The sequence below is a fragment of the Enoplosus armatus genome, chromosome 6, assembly GCF_043641665.1.
Source record: "Enoplosus armatus isolate fEnoArm2 chromosome 6, fEnoArm2.hap1, whole genome shotgun sequence".
In the NCBI taxonomy this organism is placed as follows: Eukaryota; Metazoa; Chordata; class Actinopteri; order Centrarchiformes; family Enoplosidae; genus Enoplosus; species Enoplosus armatus.
In genome coordinates, this window is record NC_092185.1 from 26,923,106 (window position 1) to 26,943,683 (window position 20,578).

Consider the following 20,578-nt stretch of genomic DNA (forward strand, 5'->3'; position numbering starts at 1 on the left):
CGGGCCCCACCAAGGGTCACCAGATAAATCTGAGGGGTCATGAGATGACTAATGGGAGAGGAAAGAAGGAAAAACAAAGTGCTGATACACAAATTTGTTTAAAAAGTTGCTAATTTTATCTCTTTGGGCCTCCAACAGTTATTTGAATGAAACCATAGAAGAAGTTTAGATGGGAAATGTCCTCTTGATGTAACCACTCATATGAAGACATATGAATGACGCATGACAAGGGGCCCCAACTGAACACTGCTTTTTTATAGGGGTCATAAGACAAAAAGTTTGGGAACCATTCATATGTGATACAATCTATCTACAAGCTGTTCCATACTGTAATTTTATTATGTTGGTCTATTCCGTACACAAATAATCTATTGCATGTCTGTTTGTCCCAGAAGAGGGATCCCTCCTGTGTTGCGCTTCCCGAGCTTTCTAACATTTTTCCCTGTTGAAGGTTTTTTTTGGGGGGGGGTCCTCATCCAAATCGAGGGTCTAAGGACAGAGGGGGTTGTGATGCCCCTTCAGGCAAAATTTGTGATTTGTGATATTGTGTGGCTATATCAATAAAACTGACTTGACTTGACTAGTTTAATGTATAACACTGTGTTGATAATGTCATGTGTTTTTATTTCAAATCTTAATCTGTAAGGAAACTCCAATTGTCAGATAGTCAGAGTTTTAGGGTGGTTTCCCCTATATGTCAGAAGTAGACAGGAGAAAAACAGGAGCTAACAATGGCCTTCTTTTCTTCAGTTTCACAGATGTTGTTGTTGTTTATATAATTCACAAGTTAACAATCAATAGAAACCAGGAGGTTGTGATTTGAATGCTTCACTAGCCAGGCAAGAGAAAGGAATGAGAATAAGTGTACAGATAGATGGGTGGATGGATGGATGAATCAGTACCTTCAGAGCAGAGTATGTGTAGGGATAATGGTAGGCCAGGTAGCAGACGTCCTCACTGTGTTTGAAGGTGATGGTAAAGGTCAAAGTATAAAAGTTTGTTCTCCTTCTGCCCCAAGCTGGACAAAAGTGGTTTCTAGAGGAAAAAAAATAGAGGGAATAACAAACAATAAGCTATGTTTTGTGTAGTGTCTGTAAGGTCTCTATCTTTAGCACTGAGCACTCACTGCCGGAGTCAGTATTTTGCTCTGCAGACATCACTTGTTATTCAAACAGTGTGAGAGCCCTTGTGAGCTCTCTTGCTTGAGTGTGAGCCTCTGTAGGTGAATCAGTGTTATGCCGTATCATGTGTTTTAACATTCAGTTATGACTAATTCATACTAGTTATTCAGACTCTGTGTTTCCTGAGGAAGAGGACAAAACTGATCTCCATTTTTCATTGAATCTGTGTATGTTATTCATACCTGAAATAACAAACTTCAGTTCCAGTCCTGGCCCAGTGAGGTCTACCTTCCAGAGCTTCTCGTACTGAGTACAGCACCGGCTGCATTCCTGCAGTACACACACACACACACACACACACAGATAGACAGTCAGCCATAGCGAACAGATGTGGTGTGCAGTTGTGTGTGTTCACTCCGGTTTGTACTCGTCCTGTGCTGGGTATTATATATTATTCTTTATACAATATCATATTAAAATGTTCTCTGGTCTCTTCAGCTTGGCAGGTACAGAGTTCCACATGTACAATGTACAATGCACTAAAGGGCACCTTACAGTTCTCCATTGATGCTTGTGTTCTGAAATCCTGAGAAGAACCATGAGCTCACTGAGCACCTTAGGAGCTGCTTATTTAGGCATTTACTTTATGGGTGACTTGAAAATGAGATAATGTAACTGAAGATATGTCATTTCTTTAGAATGTGCTCGTGGTGAGGTCTTATCGGCTTCCTGTCCCAAATTCCATGTAAATGACTATCTATCATCATAAGGCTTGATTGTTGTGGATGTTGCTTTGTGACCAAGACGTTGCACAATCATTCAAAAGTTAAAGAATGGAATGCAAAATATTGTTAGCAGCATAAAATGGTAAACAATCTCTGATGACTCTTACATTTTTATGTTTGCTTTTGCAACCTTGCTAACCATTTTAGCAGGTAACAATATAAAGTCTGTTGAGTTTTCTGTAAAATCACTAAACTATACCAGATACTGGACCTGGATTTATGTAGCACTTTTAAAAATGTTCTGTACAAGGTGCCTCATTTACCCATCAAGGGGGGAGGAGTTGCCATTCAAGGCACTGACCTGACCATCGGGTGCAATGAAGGGGTCTTGCTCAAGGACACTTGACATGTGGGTAGGAAACAAATGTAACATTTTGCACCAACTCCAAGTGAGTGCGTGTGACGCATGTCAAGGCCCCCAGTGAGCTTTCCATAGATAAAGATAAAACTGTTTCATTTTTAGAAAACGTCATTTCATTCTTGTCACAGTTATGTTATTATGGTATTCCATTTTCAGAACATGCACATTATTTCATTGTTGTTACAGTACTGGTCAGTTTAAAGAATATGCAGAGGCATGCAGATCTTTGTGGGTAAAAATTTGTGGGTCTGTGTGGGTAAATCAAGTTTACAGCGCAGACGTACCTAAACTTGTAAATACATGTAATAATCTGTCTTACTTCATTTACAAATATTTCATCATTGACAGTATGAGACAAACGTGTGTTTTGTGTCTGTACACTGTTTCTGTAAGCTAACCGTAAGAATATCAATAAGAAGTCGTCCTTGGAAAGGGCAAGCATGTTCAAAAAATACTTTGCAGGTGTTGTCCATCACCATCTATCACGGGCTAACTTAAGCCGCAGAATTTTGGAAGCTAGCAAGCAGTCAGTGAGGCTAGCTATGTGGTTAGCATGTCGGTAGAACATTTGTGCATAAAAGGCACTCGCTTCTCATTGTCGTCACACCTGAACCACGCCTGTAGCTGCCAGTAGGTCCTCATAGGACATTGATTGGTTCAAACCACTGTGTTCAGCCACAAGCGCCTAAGTCTGGCAAGATGAATTCTTGGATGATCTTGCGAATCCAGCTGCCTTGCAAGTTAAAGCAAGAGCCCAGGGGTGTTGTTTCAGCAAAAGCCAAGGTATGGCAATGTGACATGTTGTCAAGGACCTATGATTTTAACAGACAATATAGCTCTCTCTCACTTTGACGATGTTTGCATGTAACGCGCGACTTAGAGAGCAGTGAAAACGCCTGTCATCGTATCTATTTTGGCATATATTTTAGCACCATGGACAGAGTGCGCTATCATTAGTCATTTGTTTAAACTTCAAAGAAAACAAAAGAAATGCAAGGGGTGTTCAAAACACAGCAAAACAAAAGGTGAATTTATTTTCAAAGTACTAAGACCCGACCATGTTTGAATTCATTCCTTACCGGAGAAAATGCCTACGATCACAGCCATCATCTGTACAGGCTGTTGGGCACTTATCTAAAGCAGCTGGACAAAATGCTTCCATAACACACTGTCGAAAATCATGGAGGAACGAACGAACAAGTTCACTCACTGACATTGATATTCACTGATGGGGATATGGACCTATTAGAGGTCTATTTTCTTCTTATAAACAAATATGCCTGAATGAGTGCATATTGTGCCTATAGTAGATTGTAATAATACATGCATACAATGATCACACAGTGCAATACTTTCAGTTTCAATTAGTGCTCCCTAAAGTCCAAGTTGCCTCTCAAAAAGGCACCGCGACCACACAGATCACAGGTCCGACAGCACACAATGAAAACAGGCAGTCAGCGCTAAGCTTCAGACAGTCCAACACATTGAATCACGTCTGATCACTTGCTTGCTTCTAATGTCGATACACTTTGACAAAGCCGACAATGGTTAACCTGATGCCAAGGTATGGCAGTTGCCGTCACATCAGACCTCCACGTTTCCTGTCATTCTCTGTCAACTATCCCATAACAGCATAAATCATGAAGACTGGTGACCTTGTAACTATGACCCAAGTCTTTTTCTGCGCTGTATTTTGCCCTGGGGCTAGAAAAGTTAAAGAGCCACTGTTCTGAATGAAACAGCATCAAATCTTCAGAGGTTAAAAATAGATAGATAGATGACTTTCTAGCCTGTCAGCGCATTACAATCTTTCAGAAGAAAAAACATTTTCTGTACAATGGGATATGGGACTATTTTGGAAGAGTAACCCTTTCTTCTACTCATTCACTTCTTCCTGAGAGGAAACCGATTTCCTGGGGGACGTTAAAAAGAGCTATTTTCCGGTACAAAGGGCATTGTATGAATCATTGTGTAGTATGTGTGTATGAAAGAACTGAGATTGCTACTGGAGAAACTGAGTGTGTTTTGCAATCCTTTTGTCTGTGTGTGAATTTAGCTATAATGGATGGTCTATTATGGTAGGACCCACTGCTGAGCCTGTAGAGCTGTCTTCAGGATGGGAGCGAATAAGAAAAAAAAACAGCAAGAGGTCTGCTCTATCAACCCCCAGACTGTATGTGTGCATGTGTGTGTGTGTGTGTGTGTGTGTGACAAAGACGGAGCTCTGATAGAGGGTCAGAGTGCAAAAGGCCATATAAATAAGAAAATCCCACTGATAGAGAGTTGAAGGGGGTGATTGCTTTTTGCTGCAGGCAATAAAACTGCACACACAGCCAGAGTTTGGTGAAACCGATGAATACCGTTTGAAGTTTTTGTTGTTGTTTTCACACCTAATCATGTCAGCTCAAGGGGTATCAAATGGATATGTAGACACCATTCAAGAAAGCACAGTGTGATGCATGAGTAATAATGATGCACAATGCACGTATACTTTGAGTTCAAGACTGCTTTGTCAAATAGATTATAAACAGTCTTGTGTATTCTGTACATGACAAACTGAACTGAATCACTTATTTACCTGGCACCCACTGCTGATTGATTCCTTCTGTTTTCTTTGAACAAAAGAGCTCATATAGTTTTTTCTTGGTATTTTTAATGATTTCTGGCACATTTAGCCAATTGTTCTTTGCAAACAAGTGCCCTGTGAATCTATCCATGACTTACTGTGACATCAGTGTTTGTCATAATGTTGCCATACTGACTCCCAATTTTTGTGAGGCTATGTCTCTAGGTGAGGTGGGGTGACTTTAACATTACCTGTGCTGGTCACTGATTTTAATCTTCAAATTAAGCGACATCCTTTTTTATACTTTTAAAGTGGATCTCTGCGTTTTTTCTTTCTACTGCATTTTTGTGAAAAAATGGAGGAAGTCAAAACTGCTGCTAATCTGATAGATAAAAACATGCGACAACACCAACATATAGGCCTATGTGGGAACCAATGGGACGACAGAAACAATTAAAGCCATCAGCAGAGCAAGACTCGTAAAAGCTGTAGTAATGTCAGCTGAGGAAAACATTTATTCGAGGTGGACATCAGAGATAATGATACGTCACACTGAATGATATCAATATGTGTTTCATGTTTTCAGATTTGAGTTGTGACTCCAAGAAGAAGTGCCATGAGTGCCAGAATGGGCGGCATGGTGGCGCAGTGGTTAGTACTGTGGCACGGGAGGTAAACCTGGTTAGAGCGGGTTGGGGGCTCGATCCCCGGCTTCCCTCGTCATGTCGAAGTGTCCTTGAGCAAGACACTGAACCCTAAGTTGCTCCTGATGGAGACCAGCACCTTGCATGGCAGCTCGGTCGCCATTGGTGTGTGAATGGGTGAATGAGAATGAGCTGTAAAGCGCTTTGGGATCCGTGAAGGTTGAAAAGCACTATATAAGTGAGATCATTTACCATTTACCATTTTTGACTCAAATTCACTTCACGCAGTATCTCCCCTTCAACTCTCTGGCCACCCCCTGGGGAGGCTTTTGTCTGTCTCTTGGCTTTGTCCTGCTGAATGTCCATGTCTAATGCAGACCATATCTTGTTATTTTGCAATGGTTAAAATGCATCTGGAACAACAAGTTAGTGAATATTTAATTCCCCACCTGCATTCTGAGCTTGTCAGTGACAACACTGATGTTCACCATGTTTCCAATATTGGTGAATATTAAAGAACGTGTAAGTTGTCGTATTTGACATGAAAAGTGTAATAGCAGTACCTGGTGACATCACTGAATCCTGTATCAATTAATTAATGAACAAATGTCACTTTGAATGAGATATACAATATTTGCAATGGATGTCATTAATGCTGTTTACATTACAAAACACACACACACACACACACACACAACCCTACTCACCGTAGTTGAACTGGCTGTTGCTCTTCTCACAGTTGATGACATTAAAACGGTAGGGGACGTCTGCCACCATGTTACTGACTTCAAAGTAAAACCACTGGCTATGCTGGGAACAGTTAACATCTGCATTCAATATGAGGTCATATTCATTTCTGCAGAAGAGAAGAGAAGAAAAAAAAGATACAGCTACTGTGGTTTTATCTGTGTTAGATTTTGGCTCACTGAGTTACCTACAATTTATTTAATCTGTAAGGACTATGTTGAAGTAATAATATGACGTTTGCTTCTCAATGACTTCTTTGACCTTGTGCTCATTGTGTGTGTGTCCGTGTGTCCATACCTGCGGACCTGAATAGCCTTCCTTAGGTTCCCACATTCAAACTTAGAGAAAAACCTCAAGGAATCAGATGGACACTGAAGACTGACAGACAAAGAAACAAAAATGACCAAATTGATTTTAGGGCATATTATTTCATTCCCATTTAACAATGCCATCAATAAACATTTCACAATGAAATTCAGCTGCTATGCGGCAGTCCCATCACTCTAACATCTCTCCCCACATCTCTCCCCACACTGTGTGTGCATGTCTGTATTTCGAGCTTATGTGTATGTAAACTGTACAATGGAGTAAAAAAAAAAGAATTTCCCCTTGGGCATTAATACAGAAATTCTTCTTAAAATAATTATCAAAATTGATTGAGTGAAACCTAATCTTGTAAAATAGATTGCTTAATAAAATGGTTGTGCTGTGTATGTGTATATACGTGTTATTGACCAACCTGCCATCTTCCAGGTCAAACACCACCTGGTTGATAATGTCATCAGTATTCAGGAAACGTTGGACATCTTCAAACACTTTCTGCCTGATGAAGACAAGCATATGCAGGCGTACAAATATTAACATTGAGGATAAAGTATTTTCTATGAAACCTTTTTAAAAACCTGTGACCTTCACAGCAGCTGGAGAGGCCAGAATGAGTTTTTATAGACGTACAGGGAGTTTCAGATGTTTAAATAAGAAGAAAGAAAGTATGGATGATTTGTAAGGCCGGAGGCACTTGCTAAACATTTAAACTTCTAACTAAGTACATTTACTCAGGTTCTATCCTTAATGGCTTGTTTATAAACGCTGATGGTGTCATTATTTTATAGCCACTACATTGTACAATCAACATTTACTTCATAATGATAAGTTAAAGCAAGTCAAGTTGTCTATTGCCTTTTTAAATACTTTGAAAAACCAAAATTATAAAACCAAAGCAGAGCAGGCACAGGCTGAACTGAAATGAGACAGAGCTTGAAAGGTCCCTTGCATTAGACCCTAATCTTATTCTACACCCGAGACAATTTACTCACAAAGCAGCCCTAACAGAAATGGCATTAACATTAGTTCTGTTAAGTGACTACAGACTCAAAAAAATGTTCTCTTTTCAGATGAGCGCCAACAGACTGGCAACATAATTAGATTAAGCTCAGAGTGAAATTGCATCTTTAACATTTTTAAATGTCAGCGTCTGTTGGCCTCTTGAAAGTGCTGCGAAAATGTCTCGAAGGAGCGACATTAAAAAGTGCCATACGTATACACACAAATACACACACACACACACTCTTACATACACACATATAACCATAATGACATAGATGCAGATCACAATATATATGTATACAATAATATGCCCTCTAAAACTCACATACCCACACAGCTCAAATAAAAATAACCAAACCACAACCAAAATTATATAGAGTAAATAAAGTGAAGTTGGGCAATCATTTGCTCTGATATTCAATATTTACGAATAGAACACATTCTAGAAGAAGACAATGGGGTTGAACGCCCATGATCGTCAGGGCAGCAAATATTTGCATGGCAACATGATCTAGAGATGTGGAGTTTTCCCACACTGAAGGTTGAAGCAACTGCTATTCATCCACTGCTGAAAATATTCCCCAACAAATGCACTATTTACTCCTCTTTGAGTAACGTTAGCTAAACGTTTAAAGATTTGTCTTCAGTAGGAACCAATGGGCTCGGAGCTGAGAGCCACAGGCAGCATAAGGAAGTCAGAAGGTGTTGAGAGACAGACTAAGAGAGACTTGGTTATAACAACAATTTGGAACAACGCCATCTTTAACTGCAATCAAATGGAAGGCTTCCATGTGAAGACATAGTTCTCGACAAAAACACCAGTGAGAGAATTAAAAGGCTTTCTAAGTTTATGAGGGTAACTCTGGGTGATTTTTGATGGTTTAACCACAGAGTGAACTACACGCTTGAGTTACTCCTACTCTTAAATTCTAATGACTCCAGGTTAAGTGTTCTCTCAGAGAGGTGACGTAATGTAGATAAATAACCTTTTCTTGTTTACAAGAACCTTCTGGTTCTTGGGAACTGAAACACACAATTTGAATTTGACTATGATGCCAAAAAAAAACTGTGGCACTTGCTATCAGCAGCAATCAGCATAGAAATGAAGAGGGCCACATTGAAATGCAAGGCACAGTGTGCAGAGTTTTACACACACATTTTTCTCTGCTCACAGCTCTGCCTGTCTCTCCTCCTCTGTGTCATCATCCGCCCATTCAGTCTGTGTTAGACACCGACACAAAGGACAACGTCTCCTTAAATGCGTCATCATGTATAATTAGAGTACATATACATGATATGTGTAGGCTCGCTGTCCAAATTAACAGTGCCACTTAAACTTGTATTAGCACAATCTAGTATTTATTCATCTATTTTATCTCTATTATCTCATTACTGTCTGAAGGCTATATAGCTCTCAGAACTGCCATGTATGAAAGACAGATACCACACTAAAGACAGACAAAGGGGATAAAATAAGGAATAAAATGGACAAAAGAGAGGGAAAGACACAAAGAAGGAAGGAGAGAAGAAATAAAGAAAGAAATAGACTCACAGAGACCAATTTGAACAAGAAACAGCTATAGAATAAGGCTATCATGGCTGTCACATCTGCTGGAGAGGGGGAAGATGGCATAATAAAAGAACAGATGGGGAAATAATGGAATGTGACAGGGAGACTGGGAAAGACTGCAGGAGTGTGGGACGACAGTAATGAGTGAGAAGAAAATAAAAAAATGTAGGTGGTTGGATAAGAAATAGAACAGGACAGCTAAAGAAGAAAAGAGTATGTGGAGGCAGAGATCAAATGTGAGGATAACAGGGAGACTGATCCTTAGGTTCTGTCTTCACATAGGCTCAGGAGAAGTAGATTACCACTGGATTCCCAGTGACAATGTCCCTACTGGGCTTCTGCCACTGTGAGTCACAGAAAACAAAACCACTGCAGGCCATGAAAAATGTCAACTCCCTCTTTACAGAGTAGTAACAATACATCCCTGGTGTCCAGGTGCATGTACTGTACTTATGATGACAAGGTTGGGGGGTATATGATGATGATAATGTTATATGATAGAACTATTAAATTAAAGAAGGCTACAAAATGAAGTGCATAAACATGTCTAACAGAACAACATCACGCCACTGAACCCTGATGTCCAAACCAACAATAAATTCCTTTGCATACAACTGATTGTCGACAACCATGTTGATCTCATATTCCATTTTATCCTCACTTGTGATCCTGATCCAAAGATACTTGAACTCCTTCACACTTGGGGCAGCAACTCTCTCCCATCATGGAGGGAGCAATCCACCGTTTTCTGGCAGAGAACCATGGCCTGACTCTTATCTTGACACCTCATATTCCACTTCGAACCGCCCCAGTGTGTGTTGAAGGTGAAACCAACAGACCCACATCATCTGCAAAGAGCAGAGAAGCAATTCTGAGGTCCCCAAACTGGACACTCTCGTCCCTCCTGTCTGCACCTTGAGATCCTGTCCATGAAGATCACACACATAATCTGTGACAAGAGACAACTATGGTGGAGCCCAACACCACCTGAAAACATGTTTGATTTCCTGTTGAGAATACAGACACAGCTCAACGGTTATATATGGACTGGGTAGCTCGTAGCAAAGATTCCACCGCAACATTGAAAAGGCATGTCAGCCAAGACTTCCCCTGAGCCTTCAAACTCTGCCTCCTCCACAAAGTATGTTGATTGTATTACATGCAGCGGACCCTGAGATAATCACTGCCCATAACATCTTCGACCACACAACCAGACCAACTGGACCAAACGGCACTGCAAGCGGTGTGACTGCCCCAGAAATTGGGGGACCAGAGACAGGAAAAGAGCTAAGCTAACTCAGATTTGACCTAAGGCTAATGTCGGTCGCAGGAAAATAAAGTGGACTAAATAAGACTCAGGCTAACCCAACAGGAAATCAGAGACTGTTGTGCCCACATCTTTACAGAGATCTGGCTCCATCACAATGTTAAACTATTGCACTGCCCCACTTTGGACAATCAGACCATATTTCCCTGCTTCTCCTGTCAACTTACTGCCAGCTGATTAAAAGCTGATGGTCAAACCATCAGAAAAAAAACAGTTAAAGTGTGGACAGATGAAGCTACAGCAGCTCTATAGGACTGTTTTGTGTGCACTTAAGACTGGTTGTTCCTGTCTGTCACTTTACCACCATTAGCACTAATGTCACCTTCTCAAACTAGTAGCACGATTTGCATATTTCATGAAAACATTTTCAACACAACAAATTCAGTTAAAAGATTTCAGAGAGCTTTGTCTCTTTCTTATGTGTCTCTTCTTACAGAGCTACCAGCAGGAGATGGGAGGGTCTATTTGTGCATGGAGTACCTTTGTATGTGGGGTTTGCGTGGAGCCATGGTTTCATGTCTAGGTGGTGGAAGGTGACCCCAGAAATCAGGGAAAGCCAGGATGCTGAACCCTGGAATAGATTTGGTTTTGGCGGCTGCAGCACGGTACAGCTTGGGTTCATGGTGGGGGATACAGACTCCGTGTCTCTCCAATAACCTGTCTATCATTGAATGATGGTGGGATTCTTCTGCCCCCCCATCCTCCTCATCCTGCTCATCCGCTCTCTGACCTAGGGGGGCTTCTTCCCTAGGAGCAGGAAACAACATCAGAAACAAGCAATGGTCAGACTGATGGAAATACTGTGACATCACTTCTGGAGCACAAAGCAAGAAAGGGTTATAATCTATCCATGTATGTAATCCTTGACATAAGCTTTGTGCAGAAAAAATAGAGAGTTTCAGTGTACCTTGCCTCTCTAACCATGGTCCTAAAACTGGGGCTGGTGCTGAGGATGCTGCTGTTACTGTGGAAATCAGGGGCCTCTGACTGGGCAACAGCTGGAGAGAGAGAAAAAGAAAATAGTGCATTTGAATTTCCACTTCTTAAGAATGCTGTGTTTTTGTAAATGAAGTAGACTTGTGTGGAAATGAAATGTATTTTTTTATATGCAGAAGATTTCCTGTAAGCGGACATGTGGGTAGAATTGGTGACAATGTTGTTCATAGAACAACATATTATGTGCTTTCAAGTAAAGGTAAAAACATGCCCAACTATGATTACACAAATTTGAACTATAACAAGCTACAGGCGGCTATGATAATTAGAATTGTGAATCTATGATTTAATGGTTTATAGGGATGAGATGGATAGCTGTGCAGGGTGTGACCAACACCCCATCAACAGTGCTCATCACTCATTAATAATAATCATTTTTCACAGCATGGCCATCATTATTCTGTGACCATGGCTCAATTACAATGTATGCTTCAGTAAAAATGTTGTCACCCAGCTCACCCAGTGTTCATTTGACAGTATCAATATAATACAACTAAAGGTAACCACCAAAAAACAGAACCAAAACTTGTTACACTTATTTGATGTTGGAGCAGTAGTATTATCTGACAAAGATATACATTTGTAACAAACATATGTGGTTTTTATAAATGGTATGAAACAAATGAATGGCTGTGAGTATATGCTGAATAATGTTAAATGAATGTATGAATATATAGAATAGAATGTGGAAATAGAGATATGACTGTACGAATAACATTATGATGATCATGTTGTTTAGAATATCAGCATTTATTTAAATGTGATGCTGTAGCATATGCCTAGCAACATAATCTAAAGAGGTAGTACAAGCATTAGTATTATCGCATCTGGATTACTTGATTAAAACTCCTTTATAGAAGTGTGCTTTTTCAGAACAGACATTGCTATTTTCTAGGCTGTCATCTGAAGGCTTACTTTTTTGTCATCCATGTAGAACTAGTTAAAGCTAATCCAAGATAGTGATGATCACTCTATATAAATACATCTGTGAAATGTGAAAGAGTTGCTTGTAGCGACAAATGCTCGGAGAATTATCACCAACTCTACCGTTCCCCTCAGATTATTTTAGCTCATTGTTTTGTTTTTCTACAAACTTCACTCTCATCAACCTCAAAAGCTCTGATAAAGCCATCGTACACTACCTGCAAACAGCAGACAGACACAGTCAGAGACTAGCTGTTGAACATAGTGGAGCATTTAGCAGCTAAAGAGACATATTTCCCTCAGGAGTTGGTAGTGTCTGTTGGATGTGTAAATAAGCATTTGTGATAAGCAAAGGTGATAATATGTCAAATGTTGTGTTTTCATATTGTTCAGCTGCCCCCCCCCCCAAAAAAAAATCTATAAATGTATCTTTAAAGGCAGAATGAATTGGATTTGTGGGTTGCCCAAAGGTTGACGCCCAGAAACGTCCCGAGCATAGCTATATAAGAAAATCCAGGCAGAGGCCAGGGTCTCTGCAGATACAGACACCACCACACACTTCTAGTGGGTCAGAAGTGATGATTGAGAGGGCTTCTTTTAGGATGAGTCTATACATTGTCGGGTTTTTTTTTAGGAAAATCCTGCTCTTTCTGCCTTTAAATACAGACGAGCAAAATGTCAATGTGTCTCATTGTTAGTATGGATGTTAGATGATGTGTGTACAACTATCACTGAAGTATTTTGAATACATTTGACCTGGCTCTGACCTGATGTGTGTCCCTCTGTGGACATTTCTGTCTCTGAATGAGACCCTGAAGAGGAGGCGGACGAATCACTGCTGGCCTTACTTCTGTCACTCCGAGGAGGGAAACAGTTGAGCAGCACCGCTTCCTCATCTGATGAAGAAGACGACGATGCCGTTGAGCTCTCCTCTGGCTCTGAACTCATACTCAGCTCCTGTGAGACACAGATGTTGGTTTAACAGTCATGTGGTTTGCTCAAAGGCCAACATGTCTTGGGCGTCTGCCAAAAAGGCCAGTTTCATGCTTCACACTTCATTCAGGGGATTTTGAAGAAACATGTGAACAATCACAACAGATGCGTCATCATGTCTGAAGAAGCAGCATATAACCCATCCCCATCTCCATCCCTACTGACACCAACTCCACACACAGAATACAAGACACAAGAAATGAGTTGTTGTTTTATCTGTTTTTTTCTCGTTTTAGTTGGATTTCTGTCACGGAACACTTAGATAATACAAATATCAAGGAAATGTTACATACCATGGAAAATGCTATGTTATATATTTCATGAAAATAATTTAAAAAAAAATAGGGTAAAGCACTGACAATTCTGGTGAAGTGGTTGGTTCAGTTATATGTTATGTATCAATTAATTCAGTATTGTTAAAAAGCAGAATTATAAAGCTATAAGTAACGTCTTGTAAAAGGTTCCATGACACAAGCATTTAAACTCTGTTTAAACCTATTGGACACACTATTGGAAAACACATTAAGTAGACAAAGTCAAGAGAAGGCTTGTTAAAGGTCCATGAACACATTCTTTTTCAGTTGGAGCTTTGGAGATTTTTTATATACTTGGAAGAAAAAGTCACAATGGTCTGTCACAGCTACCCAGTCCACAGCATTCTCATCAGAGAGCTAACTTCAGTGGTGGAAGGTGCTTTTGAACACAAAGCAGGGCGGGGTTAGAGTTGAATTCTTCAGTAGGCTAGATGACCCTACCAGGGCTTGCACTGATATCACAACATAGGAAACAAGATAAGAAATGAGTCATCACTTTGAACTGCAGCGGAAACTGCAGTATGAATCCCATATTGCTGAAGCAAAATTAAATTGCTCCATGCATCAATTGCATCAATTTTACTTCTCCCCTGAAATATTATAATTCTCCTCCATTTCAATCACCACATTACACTGTGAGCTCATTACTTATAGTTTTCAGGGACAGACATTGCAGATGATGCTGCAGTGAGACAGCTGCCACCACTATCTTTACAGGCAGGTCCAACCCAAGTCTTTTTAGGGCAAAGTCATTGTAATGTCAACACAAGTAAGTTTCAAGTCTTGGCTATGAAGTCCCAAGTGAAGTCCACATCATAAACTTTGTCCTAAACAAGTCATTATGTGCCCTTCACCAACTATAAGGCCCTTTTAAAATGCATTTTTTCTTCTTTTTGCACTGTGATGTTTGAACGTCTCTGTGCATTTTCACATTCATCTGCTAAAGGAGAAGTTTCTCTGTGCTCCCCTGGACGTACCTGCAGTATGACCAGTTTGGAGTCTATCACAGTCCAGTATGAAACCTACACAGTGAGATGTGGCATCTTGTGTCCAGCTGTTAAACTTGAAATGAACAATATTAATATAATAAATAATATAATATATACAAAATAATAGACTCTGGATTTTTTAATTAAGGAGGAGACAACTGTACGCAATTTAACATTTTTTGTGAAAAACACATAACAGACACAAATTATTATTCAAAGCAGAATATCTTCATGCGCCTTAAGACATGTCTGCAGGGGATCTTACATTTACAGAAATAATGAATGCATGTTAAAAGTTGTATTTTTTACTGTTTTTTAATGTATAACATTTAAAAGTGAAGTTAATGTACCTGGGCGTGTTGTTTCTGTGTCTAGGGTTGGGGGTTCAATAGCATTTTATCAAATCTAGTTTTTAATCTCTTATTGAATGAATATGTCTTCAGCTTCCCACATTTGTACCAAAAGTTAAACACAACTAAAATTAAAGATTTAATTGACATTTACAGCAACACTACAGTTTCTTGTAGGCAGGATAATTCGTTTTCAAAACCTACAGATAAAAGGTGTAGATGAGATAGAGCAACAGGAGATATGAAAAGAGATATGATCTGAAATAACAGCTGTAGTCTACTGACTTACAACACCTTCTTTTTCACAAAGCTAGTTACTTTAATGTCCAGAGTCAGAAATATTAAATTGAACAACCTCACTGGGAGTTTCTGAGACAGGTGACTGACTTGCCACTCACTCTGCTTGTCTTGTTGAACTACAGAAACACACGGTCTACTCTCTATATGATGGCCGAGCACAGACACTGGCTTGCATAGAGCATATTAGGTTTTCAAGATGGCGCCACACCTTAAAAACCTGTCATCTGGGTGGCTTTAATGGCCATAATATATTGTGACACATTAGCATAAATGTGCTTCCTATTAGTCAGATATTAGCACATTCATCATGAGACAGGTCTCCTGTGCTTTATGACATGAGACATTATCATGGAGTGAGACACTCATTCATTATCTCCCATCTGTCTCTGACAAAATCTATTTCTGTCTTTCTTTCTCAACACACACACACACACACACACACACACACACACACACACACACACTGTCTCTGTCACACATAACTCAGGAGGAACATTAATAGGAATCCAGAGCCATGTAAACAGTGAGTTGGGTCATCTCCGTTCACTCCAATGGACCTTTTTTTTTTTTTACAGAAATGGCGGATCATGGAGCCTCTCAGTAGTTCCCGGAAGTGAGCAGCACATACTAGCCACCCAGTGGCAGTGCAGCAGAATAGACCGTTGTGATACACTTTTAAAGGGTAAGACCTTTTAATAATTTGATTGTATATAATCAGCACATCTGAACCACATTAACATGTGCAATGATGTTACTAATGAAGTTCCGTAACTGAAGTTGGGGAACAACACCTTGTGTTGGGGAACACAAGGTGTGCCTGACCCTTTCTTCTCTGTCTTTGTCTCCCACTCTCACTCACTCACTCTCTCTCTTCCAGCACAGGAACCACGGGGGGATTCAATGGAGTCTGAAGATTCCCTGCAATGAGACAGCACCCTCACCCCACACCTTGAGTCTCATCTCTTTGTAATATAAGAAAAACCAACGCATTTATTGACTACTAATTACCTAAAATAGCAGTTCTGTCTCTCTATATTGACGCACAACGTTATTTAACCACATAGGACATGTTCCTGGATCAACATCCCACATTGTGTTCCTTGAACAACATTGTGACCAAGCATTCACAGCCCTCTGACATCATAGGTGTGCTGCTGCTGCTCCTGTGCTTCTTTCAAAATGTATTTGTGCTTCTTCAGAGGAAAGCTAAGTTTTCCAAATTGAAGTTAGTGCAACTGAACAAAAACCTCAGTACAAGTACTGTACCTCAAATTGTAATTTATTTAAATTCCACCACTGGCTATTGGCAGTAGTAATATTGTGCATATGTAAATGCAGCAAACTCTCTCCACACAGCTTGACTATTTCTCACACTCTTTCTTCCTCACTTCACTGTCTCTCGCTCTGAATTCAGTCATGCTTACTGGAGTAAAGTGAAAGCTCCACTTATCAACAATGATGAGTTGGTAGTGACAAAAATAAAGCTAAAAGAGAGTGAATATTGGAGTAATATTCATCCGGTGACACAAACACCACTCCAGATTAATCATGTTGCTCTGTAACTGTTGCTCTGTAACTGATGAATGTGGACACCTAAACAATTTTAAAAAATAACAGCTCAGGTGAGATATTATTCCCCCAATTACTTAACCTGTTAGCTTTAAATTACCAAAGTAGTAGGATATAATACTGGTGTATAAATCAAATCACAATCAAAAGTTGCAATAAGACAAGATGCAGTACAGGTTCCTGCCGTCCCTCCATAATCTAACTGTGTCTGCTGACATTGAGCATGTATTCGATCAAATTCAAAGAGGTTCCTCTCTTTATAATTAGCCATGTCTACCTCTCCTAAAGGCCATTACCATGTTTGAAATTAGCACACACAAACACACACAGTGTCAGTCTGTCTGTCAAATCAGTGTCCTCCTGCAGTAACAGCCATAAAAGTCATGATGATATTGTGCATATTTCATACAGAGCACCTGTCTCAACATTCAATCATAATCCAACCAGCCCTCAGACTCCTCAGTATGATCTGCCACCACTACATTTAAAGCCTGTTTCATTTGGTTTCTGTCTTACGCCTGTGAGCCAGCTTTGCTAAACTTCCATGGTGCACTACAGACTGGAGAATGTCAGACTGAATAACACTACCAATGTATTTTTTCCCTTTCCACACAGCGTTAACTATCAACCATTGGTAATTTACAACATTCAACTTTGGTTTGGACCCATTATGCTGTTACATTTGCTTTTCAATCAGAAAGTGGATGATAGTTTTGATTCCCACTAGGCTAGTCCAGATCTGGTGATAGCCAGTGACCAGATAGTGCATTACACCGTGATTCCAATCACAAAACGGAGTAACTAACATATGAGTCATAAGTCACAGAGTAACTTATGGACTGCTGAAATCACAGATAGGGATAAACAACGGTTAAACACGCCCACTGGAGAGACACTAATATCATCTTTTGATAATGACTGTTTTGACCAAATATATATATATATATATATATATAAAACAAATAAAACATCTAAGGGTGTACATTTTAGTACATTTCTTAATAATTTCAGTTGGACTGATGCTGTTTGATTTAATGTGTGCTTGGATATCAAGAGATTTAAGAAAATGTGTTAATCCTGATGTTTTGCTTTAGAATAAATGTACTCTTGGGGTAGATCTAGTGTCCAAAGTTGTGGGTCTCCTGTTGTGCTACTGTTATTGTATATCATGCTAATGTGTTATTGGCTTAATGTATGTGAAGTCGACACTGTAATACTCTTAAGGTAGACACAGTGTCCTAGTGGAATTATAGTGCAGCCCATTACCAGTATGGCATGTATTGAGTAGTGCTGTTCTCAGGGCAGGAGTGTACATGTCACATTAGCTCATTTAACTGTGGGTAATGCTACCCTAATTTCCATAGATTTTCATTAATATTCCAACTGCAGATGCTGCTCTTTGGGCAGAATGTTGTCTGTGTTATGCTAGTGTAGACCGGTGGTGATAGAGCAGCAGCAGCATCAGTCTCATTCTGTCACATGCAGCCTGTCAGAGGAACACAACTAGTTTTTTCCAGTGAGTCACTAATCCATTTTTCAGTGCCGTGAGTGAACTTCCGTGAGCAACATTTACAAACAAGATTAAGTCAACTTCAGCCACTGAGCTCTCCTCCTGTTGGCCTCTCTCCTCACCCTGCCTGCCTCTGCTGATTAGAAAACTTCACAGTTATTGCTTTTCTTCTGTAAGCAGGGGATCTGTGTTGGTCATAATTGCCTCGTTGTGTATCCAACAAACTTCAAAACATTGGTAATAGTCACTACTATTAATAGCTTACAGTATACAGCAGACAATATTAAGACATTTTCATTTGCCAAATTGTCTTTGTCAAAGCCCATCTGGCTTTGGGGGGAGGGTGCCATCCCATTAACGTCTTCACTATCTCCTTTACATGTTGGTGGTGGTCACCAAGACATTTATATAATAGTTTAGCTCATGTTAGAATGCAGAAACCTGGCAGCCTCACTATGAGAGCAGGGACAAGTTGCAGAAGACGCTGTGTAGGTTCATGACTAAACTCCGCTTTATAAAGGTGAGTTTGTTTCATAAATCTCAATCATTGTGAAATTGTGTAATGTACGTGAGCCTCATTTCTGCTCCCACAGTTCGCCAGTGATGGATGTTGATATACCCCTTAATCCCCTCTTTGCATAATCTCTGCGCTCCACCAGACTTCAGATCTGACACTGAACAGAACTGCAGAGGAGAACTTCACCAACTGTCTTGTTTTATCACATAAAACTATCATTAGAAGTGATATTTCAGTCGAATTCGAGTGAGACAGTGTTTTCTCTTTTCCTAATGGCTTTCTAACATGTGATTAACATCGTGAAATGGTTGCAGTTTGGTTAGGTCTAGGCAACAAAAGTACTTGGTTAGGCTTTCTGACAGAAATGTTTTCTAACACGTGGTTAATGTTGTGAAACGGCTGCAGTTTACACCTGGGTGCTTGTCTCTGCCATGCTTTATACATCCGGGTGTAAATAGCTACCTTGGCTATTCCGCCCCGGGTGCAAATAGCATAGTTGGCTGCTGATACATGGGTGAAAATAGAATTAAAAACAGGGAAATAATCTGTTGATAATCTTGACGATATAAAAAGAACAGTTTCTATGGATTACTTTTGTGTGCAGTTTTAAACATTAAGTTTTAAAATGTGCTTCAGTGTTGCGTAAGGTCCCTGTGTCAGTGAAATTTGCTAACAACCTAAAAATAACACTCTTTTATTATTAAATTCTGTTCCTCACATACATTTCAGGCCGTCTTCACTATATTACACTAGGCTCGCTCTAGAAAAGCATGTGTGTATAACGTGCACACATTCTTCCGGCTGGCTAGCTAACAGTTTCCCTGTTTTTAATCTTTGTGTTAAGCTAGGCTAAACATATCCCAGAGCTGTCTCTGTACTGAACCCGCACAGGTTACATCCATTCTCTTCTAAGATTCTTCCTCACTCCTTGCTTCATGAAAGGCATCTCAGTTCCCTGATTTCTGCTCTGAGGAGCAACATACACGAGACCATCCTTCACTGATGTCTTCTATCAGACCGACACACTGGAAATCAGTCAGTGATTGGACGCACTGCTCTGACACTACATCACGACATCACTGCAGTTTTATAGCAACTCAAGTTTATTACTCCTACATTTTAGATCTAGTTCTCTGATTCACCATCTATTTAAAAATACTGGATCTGACTTAACTGTCGGCCTAATAGACAAAGGAATTATAAACAATTTTCTTCATTTATTAGAGATCTTTCTATTCATGATCTATCATTATTTTTTCTGTATCACAGATAATATCACAGCCAATAAGAGGAGGAGAGTTTGATGCATTTCTTCTGTTGAGTAGAACTATAGTTTGATTTGATATACATTTCCATAATTTCTTCTTTGTCTAAAAGATTCTGAACTACTACACAAGGAATTCAGCACACTATCAATAAATGTAGAGATGCTCTTCAAAGACTGCTAGAATTAGTCTGAGTATATTTTCTTTTTTAAATGAGCACGATATTAATCTGTTTGACTGTGTTCTGTCTGCTGCGTTAGATTAATTTCTTTTTGTTCTTGTGGTGTTAGTAGGTTTTATCTGATGGCAGGCTGTTTTGTGGTGTCAGTTCACTATAATCTAATTTAGTCTCCTGCTCTGGCTTCCTCTGTTTTATAGAATGTTAACCAATGGGATCAGTAAAT

The 20,578-nt window shown here is 39.8% G+C and overlaps 1 protein-coding gene across 1 annotated transcript in view; it reads right to left on the minus strand.

Annotated features, from left to right (window-relative positions):
- Positions 1–20,578, minus strand: part of LOC139286362 (cytosolic carboxypeptidase 4-like) — a 178,700-nt gene that overhangs the window by 68,942 nt on the left and 89,180 nt on the right. The window contains exons 10-17 of the mRNA XM_070907118.1: positions 13,135–13,324; positions 11,355–11,445; positions 10,928–11,194; positions 6,964–7,047; positions 6,522–6,602; positions 6,185–6,333; positions 1,364–1,451; positions 903–1,035 (exon numbers count right to left, since the gene is read on the minus strand). Of these exons, the coding sequence (XP_070763219.1) occupies positions 903–1,035; positions 1,364–1,451; positions 6,185–6,333; positions 6,522–6,602; positions 6,964–7,047; positions 10,928–11,194; positions 11,355–11,445; positions 13,135–13,324 (1,083 nt within the window). The remainder of the gene's footprint in view (positions 1–902; positions 1,036–1,363; positions 1,452–6,184; positions 6,334–6,521; positions 6,603–6,963; positions 7,048–10,927; positions 11,195–11,354; positions 11,446–13,134; positions 13,325–20,578) is intronic.